This window comes from Ptychodera flava, chromosome 13 (assembly GCF_041260155.1).
Source record: "Ptychodera flava strain L36383 chromosome 13, AS_Pfla_20210202, whole genome shotgun sequence".
Taxonomy (NCBI): Eukaryota; Metazoa; Hemichordata; class Enteropneusta; family Ptychoderidae; genus Ptychodera; species Ptychodera flava.
Genome location: NC_091940.1, coordinates 2,395,881 through 2,410,322, shown reverse-complemented (window position 1 = coordinate 2,410,322; position 14,442 = coordinate 2,395,881). Strand labels below are relative to the sequence as shown.

Genomic DNA, 14,442 nt, shown 5'->3' with positions numbered 1-14,442 from the left:
TGACAACTGCAATGAAAATGACTATTACAATATGAGAGAACAGATACACTTTGATGCTAATTGCTTAGTTGTAATAAGACATTGCTGTCATGGAAATGTCGGTCTATAACTGTGTGTTTAACATCTGTAAATGATGGGATATCCAAAGTGGTGTTAAGACTCAATTATCAAAACAACACTTGATCTGTTGAAACACTATTTTAAGATATCAACAATATAGGTAAATTACTTTATGAATAAATTACATTGAATACCTGTTTATAGAAAATACAGTATCTGACAAGACATTTATTAAATTTACAAAGTTACAAATTCCTTTTGTGAAGCAGTCTGTAATTACTGTTGACAGGGAAGTTGGTACTGTTTGCTATGAACTGAATTAAAGTTTTACTACAAAGTAGATATATATTATATACATATTGATACGCTGAGTTGATATTGTTGTAAAGGATTTGATCATCTGGCAGTGAGTAGAAAAATATCTGTGCAAAGTGGACAGGATAAAAACTTTGATATCTATAAATTCATCTGAAAAATAATTGACGTGCAAATTGTATACTACATTGATTTAGGTCAAAAAGACCCTATATGGCTATTGTGATAAACATCTAAATTACTACAAAAATTGAAGTTCACTAGAACAACTCCAAAATTAGAGATTGAGAGATTATTTGTAAAACTATACGTATCTTGATGAAATTGTATGCAGAAATTATGCCATGATTGACAAAAAAACTATATGAAAATAAATGATCCAAGATTAAGGACTACACTTTATCAAAACACATTCATCTAAGATTAAAAAACTACATTAATGCATTATTTGAAAGAATTCACAAAAACCAAACCTCCCACTGCACAACAAACACACATTAAAGCCCTACTAGCTGTATCTTTTATCATTATTTTAATGATTTTACTTTCAAGCTAAAATAAGTTTATGACAATGTACAAATTTAGATGTGTGTATATTCTTATTGATTACCTGCTGAGACATTATATGCTATTTTGAATAAGAGAAAGATTACACTATGATTAAACATTTGTCCAAACATTAAATCGCAGCCCCACACGGAAAAACAAAAACCATGGATACTGTGCATATCTGCATTGAAATCTTCACATCAACTGCACAGAATAGTCCAATATAATGCATAGGGGTGAATGTTTTCAACTGTTAGACTGTATGTTCTGTTTTCTTTGTAATTATTACCAATTTTTAAAAAATGGCGGGAAATCAAAATGACCGTTAAAATTTGACTTTACTTGTCAAATGATTCACAAAAGGAATGGTTTCCTAATGCAATAAAAGCCAATATCCCTTCAGAGGGTAGAATTTAGAGAAAACAAGGAGAGAATAGGAAGATATTTTGAGGTTAACAAATCTCAAGAGTACAGCTAGTGGGGCTTTAATGATAACTCTGATATTAAAGTTCACATTTCTATATCAATATAATTCTGAAGTATTTCTGGTAAACAATTTTATTAGCTGTGTATTTTCAATTCTCTCTGCCAATATATTTTGGTATCACTGTGTTTAATCTCTGTTAAACTTGCAATACAGACCATGGGTTTGAAACAATCACAAATACCAGCCATATAAAATACTTGGATTTATCTCAAGACAGATATTTTCTTGCATGGTAGGTTATCATATGTTACAACATAAACATTAGTGTTTTTATCATGTACCATCATATCGAAACCTTAGCATGTACACTATGATATCTGACAATGTGGTAGCATGCTGGCTGATAATATCATATCATGTTTGCTCGTAACGGTTCATCATGATAGTTGGTAATACCAGTAGTATTCCATGCCAGTAAAATACTGTCAATGACACTGGGCTCACATTTGTTTTGATGTGGCAGGCCAAAGTGATTATACTTAACTGAGTTTACCCCTGTGAAGATGCATACCAAGTTTCAAAGCAATCTGAAGAAAGATTTCTGAGAAAATGATTTTATGACCAAAATTGGAGAAAATTGCCCCCAAAATGCAAATATATGAAAATATTACCACAATTTGAAGACACTAAACTAAGTATGCCTCTAATTGTTGAATTATCAGCGGTACATCTGTTGACCAATTAGTTGAATTATCAGCTGTACGTCTGTTGACCAATTAGTTGAATTATCAGCTGTACGTCTGTTGACCAATTAGTTGAATTATCAGCGGTACATCTGTTGACCAATTAGTTGAATTATCAGCTGTACGTCTGTTGACCAATTAGTTGAATTATCAGCTGTACATCTGTTGACCAATGATTCTGCACTACACGATCTACACACATCTGATTTGCTGTTTTAAAATATTAATAATCCAAGATTTCTTCTCTGAACTCTGAAAAAAATTGTATTTCTAGACTTATGATTCCTAAGATCACAAAATTAAGTAAACCCCACACTAGTATGTGGCAGTTTTTTTACAGACCAAACACTACAATAGACTCCAAAAGACAAAAAAGTTCAAATGTTAGTCACTCTCTAAAACATGTTCTAGAGACCAGACACTCTGCAGACCAGATAATTCACAATACGAAGACTCTGTAGACCAGATACTTCCATACACCAGATGTTTCCTTTGACAAGACTGAATATAAACTCCATGTACACTTCCATAAACTTAAGTACAATAGGTAGTTCTTCATTGACTTCAGCATTTTGCATTGTGAAGTAAATCTGATTCCCTGATGATTATGATTAAGTAACCTTCTCAAATCAATGTAATAAACACTATGTACTAGACTTAAAAACAAAAAACATACAAATACAAAACTTTTTGATTTCTAATCAAATCTCCTCCATTCAAAAAAACCTTTTTTTTGCCATGCCAACTTTACCAATATTTCAAAAAAAGATTTCCTCTCTGCATTAATTTGTCAAATGTGACAGACCAGAATCAACATGTAAATAGATATCTATTAATGCAAGAAAAAGTTCATCATCGAAGTACACATACGGAAACGATTCCTCCCTTGATTGACGGCTGTCCAACAATATCAAATCATACACCAATGGTTATTTCAAATACCATTTAAGTCTTCAAATAGTATTCAAACTGTTACAAACAACATTTGCCTCTATAAAAGTGGTTTCCTGAACAAATAGAAATTGCTTCACAACACATTTTTGGTTGGTAAGTACTGTTCACAAATTCAGTATTGTCAACTCTTTCTTTAGGACAAACACATTGCCTAACCTTGTTTGTTACGGTTCCTAATGCATATGAGAATTTATGCACACAATTGTAAAACTGAAATAACAGATGTTCTCATCCCATCCTATCAAATGATATTAAGTACAGTCATAAACTGTTACTTTGTCAGAATTCACATGAAGTATAAATTATGGCAGTGAAATAGTATTCAATAACAGATCTGTCAAATTGTAATGGTACTGTAATAATAACAACTTTAAATCCCTGGGTAAAATTTCTTAAAGTCAAACCACATTGGAGTACTTTCCTGTCAAATCCTAACACAGTGGTGTGTTACCCTGTTAAATCCTAACTCAATAAAGTGCCATCCAATCAAATCCTAACCGAATAAAAAGCTGCCCCATCAAATCCTAACCCAATAAAGAGCTACCCCATCAAATCCTAACCCAATAAAGAGCTACCCCATCAAATCCTAACCCAATAAAGTGCTACCCTGTCAAATCTTAACCCAATAAAGTGCTACCCTGTCAAATCCTAACAAAGGTGGTGCTACCTATTAAATCCTAACCCAATGAAGTACCATCCCATCCCATTCCATCAAATCCTAACCCAATAAAGAGCTACCCCATCAAATCCTAACCCAATAAAGAGCTACCCCATCAAATCCTAACCCAATAAAGTGCTACCCTGTCAAATCCTAAACAAATGTGGTGCTACCTATTAAACCCTAACCCAATGAAGTGCCATCCCATCAAATTCTAACACAATGAAGTGCCAAGCCATTAAAACCAAGTGGAGTACCATCCCATCAAATCCTTACCCAATGAAGTACCATCCCATCCAATCCCATCAAATCCTTACCCAATGAAGTACCATCCAATCCCATCAAATCCTTACCCAATGAAGTACCATCCCATCCCATCAAATCCTTACCCAATGAAGTACCATCCCATCCCATCAAATCCTTACCCAATGAAGTACCATCCCATCCCATCAAATCCTTTCCCAATGAAGTACCATCCCATCCCATCAAATCCTTTCCCAATGAAGTACCATCCCATCCCATCCCATCAAATCCTTACCCAATGAAGTACCATCCCATCCCATCAAATCCTTACCCAATGAAGTACCATCCCATCCCATCAAATCCTTACCCAATGAAGTACCATCCCATCCCATCAAATCCTTTCCCAATGAAGTACCATCCCATCCCATCAAATCCTTACCCAATGAAGTACCATCCAATCCCATCAAATCCTTACCCAATGAAGTACCATCCCATCCCATCAAATCCTTATCCAATGAAGTACCATCCCATCCCATCAAATCCTCTCCCAATGAAGTATCATCCCATCCCATCAAATCCTTACCCAATGAAGTATCATCCCATCCCATCAAATCCTCTCCCAATGAAGTATCATCCCATCCCATCAAATCCTTACCCAATGAAGTACCATCCCATCCCATCAAATCCTTATCCAATGAAGTACCATCCCATCCCATCAAATCCTTTCCCAATGAAGTACTATCCCATCCCATCCCATCAAATCCTCATTGCACTGAATTAAACCTTTCAGCACAAAGTGACAATGCTCTCACACAAATTCAAGCATATTACATGGAAAAAATACACTTTCATGTGTGTGTTCTGTACTTTCAAGTTGACGAACTAGATGGGGTATTGAAAATATTACATCAAAATTTGAACTGAGTTTACTGAATATGATCAGTAATTGATGATGGCAAATGGAGAATAATTATATAGTTTTGTTATTGATACGATGTCAGTAAAATAAATAAAACAGGTTCACAGGTACCATGTCAGAATAAAGAACAATGTACATAACCCCAGTTTAGAAACTAAAACAATAGAATAAGACACTGCTTTGTAAAACTCATGAATACATGTCATTGATTTAATGTTGATAAATATAAAACATCTAAGAATATTGGAAAGGGTTTTCTATTTGGACAAGTTGTTAAAGGATTTGGAATGTGTGTGGTTCACAGACTGTTGCCATGGTTTCATGAAAAAGGAGTCAAAGCAGCTGGTAACTATCGCATTGATGGATACCATGAGTATCCTTAGGTTCTTTGTTGCTAACAGCCACACAGATGCATAAGCATCCTTAGGTTCTTCATTACAAAAAGTAACAGCCATGTTGATGGATAAGTACCCTTAGGTTCTTCATTACTGTTCGTAACAGCCACTTTGAAGGATAAGTACCCCTAGGCTGTTCAAATTTCCACTAGCAGCCATGTTGACAGATTATTAACACCATATTTAGGGATGAGTACCCTTAGGTTCTTCTTTGCTAATGGTAACAGCCATGTTAATGGATTAAGTACTTTTAAGTTCTTCATTACTGACATATTAAGTACACCTTGCTTTCCGTTGACTTACAAGGCAGAACAGTTGTGCATATCAGTTGTTGATAACATCAGACATCATCTGCTTGAGTTATTTCTTCTGGGTACTTCTAGGTGTGTTTTTATTTGGAGTAGATCTACTACTGCTCTTGGCAGGTGAACTGTAACTGACAGCTGACACATCCTGTCACAGAGAAACACAAATACACTGGATAAGAATACAATCATTAAATGTTTGTCCGTTTTCTGACAAGTCAAATCAAAGGATGGGAAAAGGTGATTATGTCCCTGTCTTGGCTATATCAAATAACAATCAATAGTGATATACATTGTAATGAGACGGCATGGCATATAAATCAGTGAAATCATATCTGCATACGAAGACGTTCATTTATACACTTTCTGAGAGTTTCATTTGGTTGAGTTTAGGTTTAACTTCTGTATTAAGGGCGTACAAAACATAAATGTGCTGTCAGCTGCACCTTATGAGGCATAGAACACAAATAATTCTAGCCTCATTGGTTCCATTAGTTCACTCATATGCAGCCTTGCTGTGCTAAACTCCACCACAGAGGGCGCCTATTTGGAATGAAAAACTGTATCGGTTGTTTCATGAAACATACAGAAAGTCAATGATCTTCACTGTAGAGTACACGACAACTGAGAAATACTCCTGGCAGCAACTTTTACAGATCAGTAAACATGACTCTTTCATGTGGCTGACTTTAAGACTGACTCATATTAAACCTATGTACTTCACCTGCAACTTTGTTTGAATAGAGATTCTGCAATAATTAGACTGGCTACAATAATTAGACTGGTTGCAATAAACAATGATGACGGCTACTTTTTCATTTGTTATCTTTCATGTAGAATTTCTGTTGTACCTGCAGGACTGATATATAGCAACTATTTTCACAGAACTTTTGAGGAAGTATAATGTGCTGTCAAGTATATGTGTAAGTTTTGTTGTGCAACCACTGTCAATTACAAAAGTGACTGCAGTAATTTGCATGTACAAAGCATTAACACTCATCAGTATAGCTTAGCTTCCCATGATAAATTTATAGAACTATCAAACTCAATTCAATCTCTCTATGATAATCATTAAACCTTTAAAAAGACTTGTAAATTGTTTTCCATTTGATCTGAAATATTTGCAACAGGAAAGAACAGTGGTTATACTCTGCTGAGTCAACAAACAGATGATCATACAGGGATCTCATCAGTCTATTGAAATATCATCAGATTTTGTAAGCTTGCCTTTCCAGATACTGGTCACTGGGAAATATAATTCACATAAACTTACATAAGTTTTACCATAGACAGCAGACACTGTTTATGGTTTTACCTTGTCAATGCGTTGTGTATCAGACCAAACTCTAACATTATTTATTTCCTAAATTAATGTAATACTCAACTGTACTTTCAATTTTTTTAAGGTTTCTTTATCTCCTGATCCAACCTGTGTATGGATTAATATCTAATATCAAAGTTTTGAAAACAAACAGATCCTTATCTGAGCCATTTTCTGCTAAGGTTGGTCACAGTCCCTCCACGTGGGTGGAGGGACTGTGGGTTGGTAAATGTTTTGGGAACTGTGGAGGTGTAGTTACATTTCTGATGTCCCCTAATCTGATTGCATTGATATACCAAGGGAACTCCCAGTAAAATGACTTTGCAACCTGGTAAGATTTACCTGCTTACCGTACTAAACAAAAACACTGCAGGATAACGGATTACAGTAGCATCCTAATTTGCAGTGAAACCTTCAGCAAAACTGTATGATTGTGCCATGTTTGTGTGTGTCTGTCTGTGTACTCATGAGAATATCATACATGTGGCAAGTCAATGAAAAGTCATAATCCAGGTGTATGTGAAGAATAATGATAGAACAGTTTGAAAGACTCTAATTCACAGAGTGTGCTGGGTGACAGGAAGAAAATAGAGACAAAACAAATATAAGGAGACAAAACAAAGATATAAAGTAGGAAAGGTGGTGCATACCAGAAGTGATTTCACTTTGTTCATCAATTGGAGGCAACTTGAAACAGAAATTATGAAAGAAAATGGAGAACAGTTAAAGAGAAAGAGTAAGCTACATTTCACATTGAAATCAAAGACAATAATGTAAGGACTAAGATTGTTATGTGATTTTTATCAGAGATGTAGATGTGTGACATGAAACTAAAGTTATGATATAGTTCCAAAATTTACAAAGATGAAAGGGACAGTCTTTAATGGTTAGTATTGGACATGTACAGCAACATGTGAATTTCATTCACTTCTATTTGATACACTATGTCAATCTAGCATACAGCATTTACTATCTACATTATAGCTGTTTAAAGAAAGCACTAGTCTAAGTTTGGTGTCAACTTGCTTTTTTGTAGGTATAAATCTTGCACAGAGCATTGTCATTATTTTCTAAGTTAACAACATTGTTGTTTGGATGCAATTACGTTGCTGAAACTTGGTTTAAACTTTAAAACAGCGTAATATAACTGCATACAACAATCTATGATTTAGAAATTATTTTCTTTATTAAAAGCCACAGTTACGGCAACTCTTTCTTTAATTTTTTCTTAAAATATCAAATTCCACACTGACAGTGTTTCAGTTTCTGTTTCTTAAGGCAGAGTAAACTCTATCACCATTGATGTAACATATAAAGTGAAATATTCACCTTGTAAACATGCAACTGATTTGATATTTTACTCCTTTTTTTCTTATGTCTACTTCCAATAAAATATTTCCAGACAGTTTTTATTACTGCACAATTGCTTTCTAAACATTGAACTCCCAAGCAGTGTTTTTTATGGGTGAATGAACACAGAAAGATCATTGCATTTTTTTGGTGTTGTTTTCCATCTACACAAACACAGAAACAGCATGTTTGTATATTTTCCATAAAATAATACATAAATGGTCATAATTTGGCATGTATTGGAAAAAATCAAATTTGAAAACTAAAATTTACCATTAAATATAAATACAGTCATTGTACAATTGTAACATTAGGCAAATAGTGAGAAAAAAACCTGAGCCACTGAGGCTTTAAGGATAACATTAGCATTGTACTTGCAATGCAGCATAACCTAGTCATGCATATTTTTCATATCTTATGTACATTGATGAATATTTTGTGTTGTTTACCTCATATTGAGCCAATCTACCCTTTAGCATAGCAATTTCTGAACTTTCCATCTTCTTGGAAGCCTGGCCAAGTTCAACAGTACGTACTCTCTGTGCAAAACTCAGACTTGATGAAGTTTCTCCACAATTCTTTTCTACTGGAGACACTTGAACTACCATCAATGTCTTGCTGTCTCCACCTAAAAAATGAAAAACATCAAATCATTGTATGATCTATCACTTTTCTGTAAAGTTTGCCAAGCTTTGTTTATATAACAAAGAATATACTATCACAGGTTTCTCAGATGATTTTGTTTGCAAGTTCTTTGACTTTTTTATGGATTGTCAAGACAGATGTTTGTATCTAAAAGTGACATCTTAAAAAAGCTTACTGTGTCTCTAAAACCTCTGTCACTTAGTAATGTGACAAGTTTTGCAGTGTAAAAATTACTAAAACACTACAATTCACTGCATTTACAAAGATGAAATCATCATTTCCTTTGTAAAATATTAAACTGGTGTCATTTTAACACAGGTCTCAAATTTGTTTAAACTTGAGAAGAGTGAATTTTAAATTTCACTTGCCTGGATCTTCAATTTCAAGTAACTGTACAAATAATTTGTCCCTTTTGATTAAATATGAATATAGTTTTGTTAAAAGGAAACCCTAGGGAGCAAGTGTAGCTGAAGAAGAACAAGAGCGGATTCAAACACCAACTATATTTTCTCAGAATGAAGGATTGCTATCACACGTAAAATGTGAAAAAAGTTACATTAAGACTATTTTTTTTCTTTACTGCAGATTTTGGACATCTAAAAAACTTCTTATTTTGAAACTTTTTCATAACGTTATCCATAAAATAAAATCTTTCATAAGTATTCTGTTCAAACTTTTCCCAATTACAATATGCCTAGCTGCTACTCATTATTGCTGTTTGCCTATGTATTTGTACATCTGCACCCCTTAAGAACACGTTTGCTTGTAATGCATGGCAGTCTTTCTGAATTTGACTCTTATATTTTTGAAGCAAACAGAACTTTTCAGAGCTGATTTTCCCTCTACTGATGCTTTTGCAAATGTAGCGGCCCATCCCTCCCAATTAAAGGTCACCTCAAAATAGAAATAGTCTGTACTATGTCGCCTTTGATGGCATGGGGCTTGCCAGAGCCCATTAAAAACTCACAACATTGGTGGCTTTGAATAAGTTTACAGTCCATTTACCGAGCATAATGGTGCAGTTACACTATCAAGTACAGTTGATTTGTACACTGATACACCGGATACAGAGAACAGTCATTTCGAGATCTAGTTAATCGATCTCCAGGACACTCTTCCATAGGGTTTTCACAAAAGCTTTAAAATGTTTGACTTGCAGTGACATCCAAGTGTCTACAGACTGAATGAAATACATTTTCAAACTTCAATCTAAATTGTTCTGTGCATAGTTCGTTCAAATGTACTTGCCTTTAAGACACGCAGAATACTTATATTTCACTTGCCTGAACACCAAATTTACTTGCTGTGTGAACAAAGATGGCGACATAAAAACGCATTTTAGTACTCACCTAAGGAGTCTTGTAGTAGATACGTTAGTTTTGAATTTCTGTATGGTATGTGTCCTTGTTTATTTCTCAATGCGTGGATGACATCACCAAGTGAAGATAATGATTTGTTGATATTTTGTGCTTCCTTCAACCTAGCACCATCAGCACCTGATTTACTAACCCTTTCAGATCCTGCAAGGTCGACTAGGTTGAGTCTCCCTGTGGATCAAATACACAAAACACTGGCAAGGTCAACTAGGTTGAGTCTCCCTGTGGATCAAATACACAAAACACTGGCAAGATCAACTAGGTTGAGTCTCCCTGTGGATCAAATACACAAAACACTGGCAAGATCAACTAGGTTGAGTCTCCCTGTGGATCAAATATACAAAACACTGGCAAGGTCAACTAGGTTGAGTCTCCCTGTGGATCAAATACACAAAACACTGGCAAGGTCACTGGCAAGGTCAACTAGGTTGAGTCTCCCTGTGGATCAAATACACAAAACACTGGCAAGGTCAACTAGGTTGAGTCTCCCTGTGGATCAAATATACAAAACACTGGCAAGGTCAACTAGGTTGAGTCTCCCTGTGGATCAAGTACACAAAACACTGGCAAGGTCACTGGCAAGGTCAACTAGGTTGAGTCTCCCTGTGGATCAAATACACAAAACACTGGCAAGATCAACTAGGTTGAGTCTCCCTGTGGACCAAATATACAAAACACTGGCAAGGTCAACTAGGTTGAGTCTCCCTGTGGATCAAATACACAAAACACTGGCAAGGTCAACTAGGTTGAGTCTCCCTGTGGATCAAGTACACAAAACACTGGCAAGGTCAACTAGGTTGAGTCTCCCTGTGGATCAAGTACACAAAACACTGGCAAGGTCAACTAGGTTGAGTCTCCCTGTGGATCAAGTACACAAAACACTGGCATCAACAAATCCATTTCAGAATCTATCGGTCTCCAAAGTAAAGATGATGGTCCTGTTATAGGACCAAAGGAATTCCATCAACTTTAGAATTGCTATTCTCATGGTCTATGGCAATAGACAAGAGAACTAGGCTTTTCTCACAGGTGTTAGTTTCCTATAAAAAAAACACTGTATCAAGGTTTCACAACATACTACTAAAGAAATGACTTATGAGTTGGCAGTTGGCTATCAAAAGATCGGGACACAAATCTTCAAAATAAAAGTGAAGATTCAAAGATAGAGAGAACACAGGTGATATGTGCAGTGAAAAAAGGCATGGATAGACATACAGAAATAATTAGATGAGACAGTGTCACTATGGTAATAGGTAACTAGGTAACAATGAAATCATAGTTGCCATGCTGCCACCAATAAGAAGATGACTTACCAATTGTTCTACTGCCTGTAGTTCTGTTCATACCTTTCACTGTTACACATAACAATGCATGTGACCTTGAGCTGTGTTCATTCATATTAGTGGAAGCAGTGGCTCTGTTTACCTTGGCCAAGTTCAATACCTGCAAATGTCAAGGAAACAAGCAATATTTACACCTTCAACAGAAGTCATTTCAGCAATCAAGTTAAACAATTTAAAAGCAGCTACATTTTTGTCATTGTCTTGTCTATTATTTGTCCATAATTTCTGATAATAAGTTGTTGGATGCTGATTGGAAAGGTTGTGACTCACCTGGTTGACCTCATCAACAGTTTCTACTTCATGGCAAGTTAACCCCGGTACATATAATCCACCATCTTGATTCATTTTGATGTCCATTTTATATGTTGGATCATTGCTTAAAAGATCTCTGCACAGAAGAGAAGAAAAACAATTCAAGAAATGAACATTTGGTATACTCTATTAAACTAGTTTTATTTTCATTTTGGTATATTTCTTTATGTATAACAGTATATTGCAAAATGTAAATAGCTTTTTGTGGTTTCTTGACTTTATCAGAAATGAATGTACATTAGTTGCATGAATAAATATGAAGGAAACACAGAATACAGATGGGGTGAGACGCATACCACCATCAAATTATGCACTAAAACACTGGTAAAAGAGACAGAATTATTTGTCCAGATATTGCATAATCTTTTAGCTATTGGCATTAACAAGTGGTGTACCTTTGAGAATTTTTGTGTTCATACACTATACAAGGAACTATCATATCAATGCATACAAAACCAAAAACCACAGACTGAAACATTGGAAACCGTTTGGAGTGAAAAAGGTTAAAAAACTCAAATTTACAGTTATATTTTACCACTATAAAATAGAGGTAATAGCAAGAGATACACAGGACAGTATAACAGAACTGTTCTACGCTCTCTTACAACTCAATGTAGATTACACAATGTTGTCTCATTCCCTCTGTACACAAACACAGTCTCCATAGTTCAGCAGGGAGTAGCCTAACTACAATAATGCAAAGGTTGTTCTGTGTGCCATGTTCAGATGGACCACTGAGAGTACTTGACACTTATCCTACCAAGCTCACCATCAGGTCAAGTTTGTTGAAACCAGTGAGGCGTGACATCTCCTTTAAGTTGCATTTTAACAAAGACTTGAACATTTGAAGGCCTATGAAAACACAGGGACTGTAACCATTTTACAGACTAAGATGCTATAACAGACCGAGCCAAGTGGATGACAATACATACAGGCTTTGGTTCAATATAGCATTTTCCTGATTTGACAGATGGGAAAGTGAAAGGACTGGCAGGACAAGGGTTAGTATAGAGCCATACATCAAATCAAGGGTCAAGAGACAGTCACCAGATTGCACATATTATTTTGTTCTTCAAAACCTCACTAAAATTGAGATACAGAGATGGTGACTAGATCAGACTTTTGTTGTTACCTGAGCATTTCATTGTAGATTTCCATAATACTGACAGTGATAACGTAATCCCATTCCTTTTCTCTGTCTTCTCTCTCATCAAACAACAACTGTAATGCTCTCTGATTGATACCAAGGTCATCTGCTGGTCCCTGCCAAATTCAATGATATACATTTATCCTTGGTCATCATATCTGAACCGATTTACTGAATATTACTGCATTTACATGCACAGGGAAGAGTCAGTCTTAAAGTATAACATATGTGATATGAAGTTCATATGATATAATATGACTTGTCATGAAGCTATCTTTAAGGAACTGTACACATTTCAGAAGTTGTACACTTATTCTTGGTTAAGCACTGTGCACCAAAATATGTTGTTCATACTCTCTTTAGAACATACTTCAATGAACATTGTAAGGGTGTCATAACTTTGAAACGTTTCACTTCCCTGTATCATGGACAAACATATACATACATTCTCTGCAATTTTATCAAAATAAGATTCATCAAATACGTTCAGAATCTACACATGTGTAGATCAATCTTTTGGCATGGAAATCATTGAGTATGGATCTTAAGTTAATACCAGTATAATTTATTGAGTGGCATATTGACCTACACACTGCAGCTAAAGAGTAAATTTGAATGGGTCTATCAATATAACATTGAGTCACTTACTTCCATGGTGTATGTCTTTCCAGATCCTGTTTGACCGTATGCAAAGATGCAAACATTGTATCCATCAATACACGACACAACCAAATGTTTGCACTCTTCAAATACCTAGAAAGCAGAAAAAACATATGATGAGACTGGTGGTGGCATATGAAGACACATTTCCTGATATAATCTGAACTCTAAAGTGAGTATACGTCCTCAAAGTCACTTCTGAAAGGTTAGAAGAGATACTGTGTGTTTACTATGAGTGGTTGCAATGGTGGAATGTAATGGTGGATTCTACATGATTCTGCATGAAACCACTCAACAGTGAGGGCACACAGATATCTTCACTGACATTAGATAACATCCATGGATGCATGAGAATGAGCATGAATGATACATTGGTGTATACCTACCTCCTCCTGACTAGATGAAGGGCTAAATACTTTATCAACTTCATAAGAATTGGTTCGTCCTTTGCTAGTAACAAATACTATACCATCATCATCTTCATCACAGGTAACTACAACTCTAGCCATAAGACCTGCTCCATCTTCTTTGATGGGTGGTCTCACACGGCAAAACACTCGTATATTACCTGTGTAAGAAAAATGTCAGGAAAGAAATATCATGTCAATGTTCACTTTCACATCGAAATGCCAGAATTTCACTTCATGAGAATAATTACATGTATACCAGAATTTCACTTCATGAGAATTATTATACACGGTAATACAATATAAGAACCAA

The 14,442-nt window shown here is 35.3% G+C and overlaps 2 protein-coding genes across 6 annotated transcripts in view; both read right to left on the bottom strand.

The window, feature by feature from the left end:
* Positions 1–4,191: 4,191 nt before the first annotated feature.
* On the bottom strand, positions 4,192–4,701 carry LOC139146943 (uncharacterized). The gene has a single exon (XM_070717802.1). It carries the CDS (start codon positions 4,699–4,701, stop codon positions 4,192–4,194), a length of 510 nt encoding a protein of 169 aa, XP_070573903.1.
* A 364-nt stretch (positions 4,702–5,065) lies between these two features.
* Positions 5,066–14,442, bottom strand: part of LOC139147080 (kinesin-like protein KIFC3) — a 41,251-nt gene continuing 31,874 nt past the window's right edge. For 3 of the 5 annotated variants that reach the window (XM_070717938.1, XM_070717941.1, XM_070717939.1), the window contains 8 exons: positions 14,109–14,290; positions 13,711–13,815; positions 13,048–13,178; positions 11,874–11,991; positions 11,574–11,703; positions 10,234–10,431; positions 8,689–8,867; positions 5,470–5,716 (listed from right to left, as the gene is read on the bottom strand). In XM_070717938.1, the coding sequence (XP_070574039.1) occupies positions 5,624–5,716; positions 8,689–8,867; positions 10,234–10,431; positions 11,574–11,703; positions 11,874–11,991; positions 13,048–13,178; positions 13,711–13,815; positions 14,109–14,290 (1,136 nt within the window). In that variant the 3' untranslated portion in view covers positions 5,470–5,623. Of the gene's footprint in view, positions 5,717–7,539; positions 7,577–8,688; positions 8,868–10,233; positions 10,432–11,059; positions 11,119–11,573; positions 11,704–11,873; positions 11,992–13,047; positions 13,179–13,710; positions 13,816–14,108; positions 14,291–14,442 lie in introns of those variants that run through there. The other 2 variants (XM_070717940.1, XM_070717942.1) reach the window with 2 other exon arrangements.

Coding starts and splice junctions, on each gene's coding strand:
- LOC139146943 (XM_070717802.1), bottom strand. CDS start 4,701: ATGGGATGGGATAGTACTTCATTGGGAAAGGATTTGATGGGATGGGAT.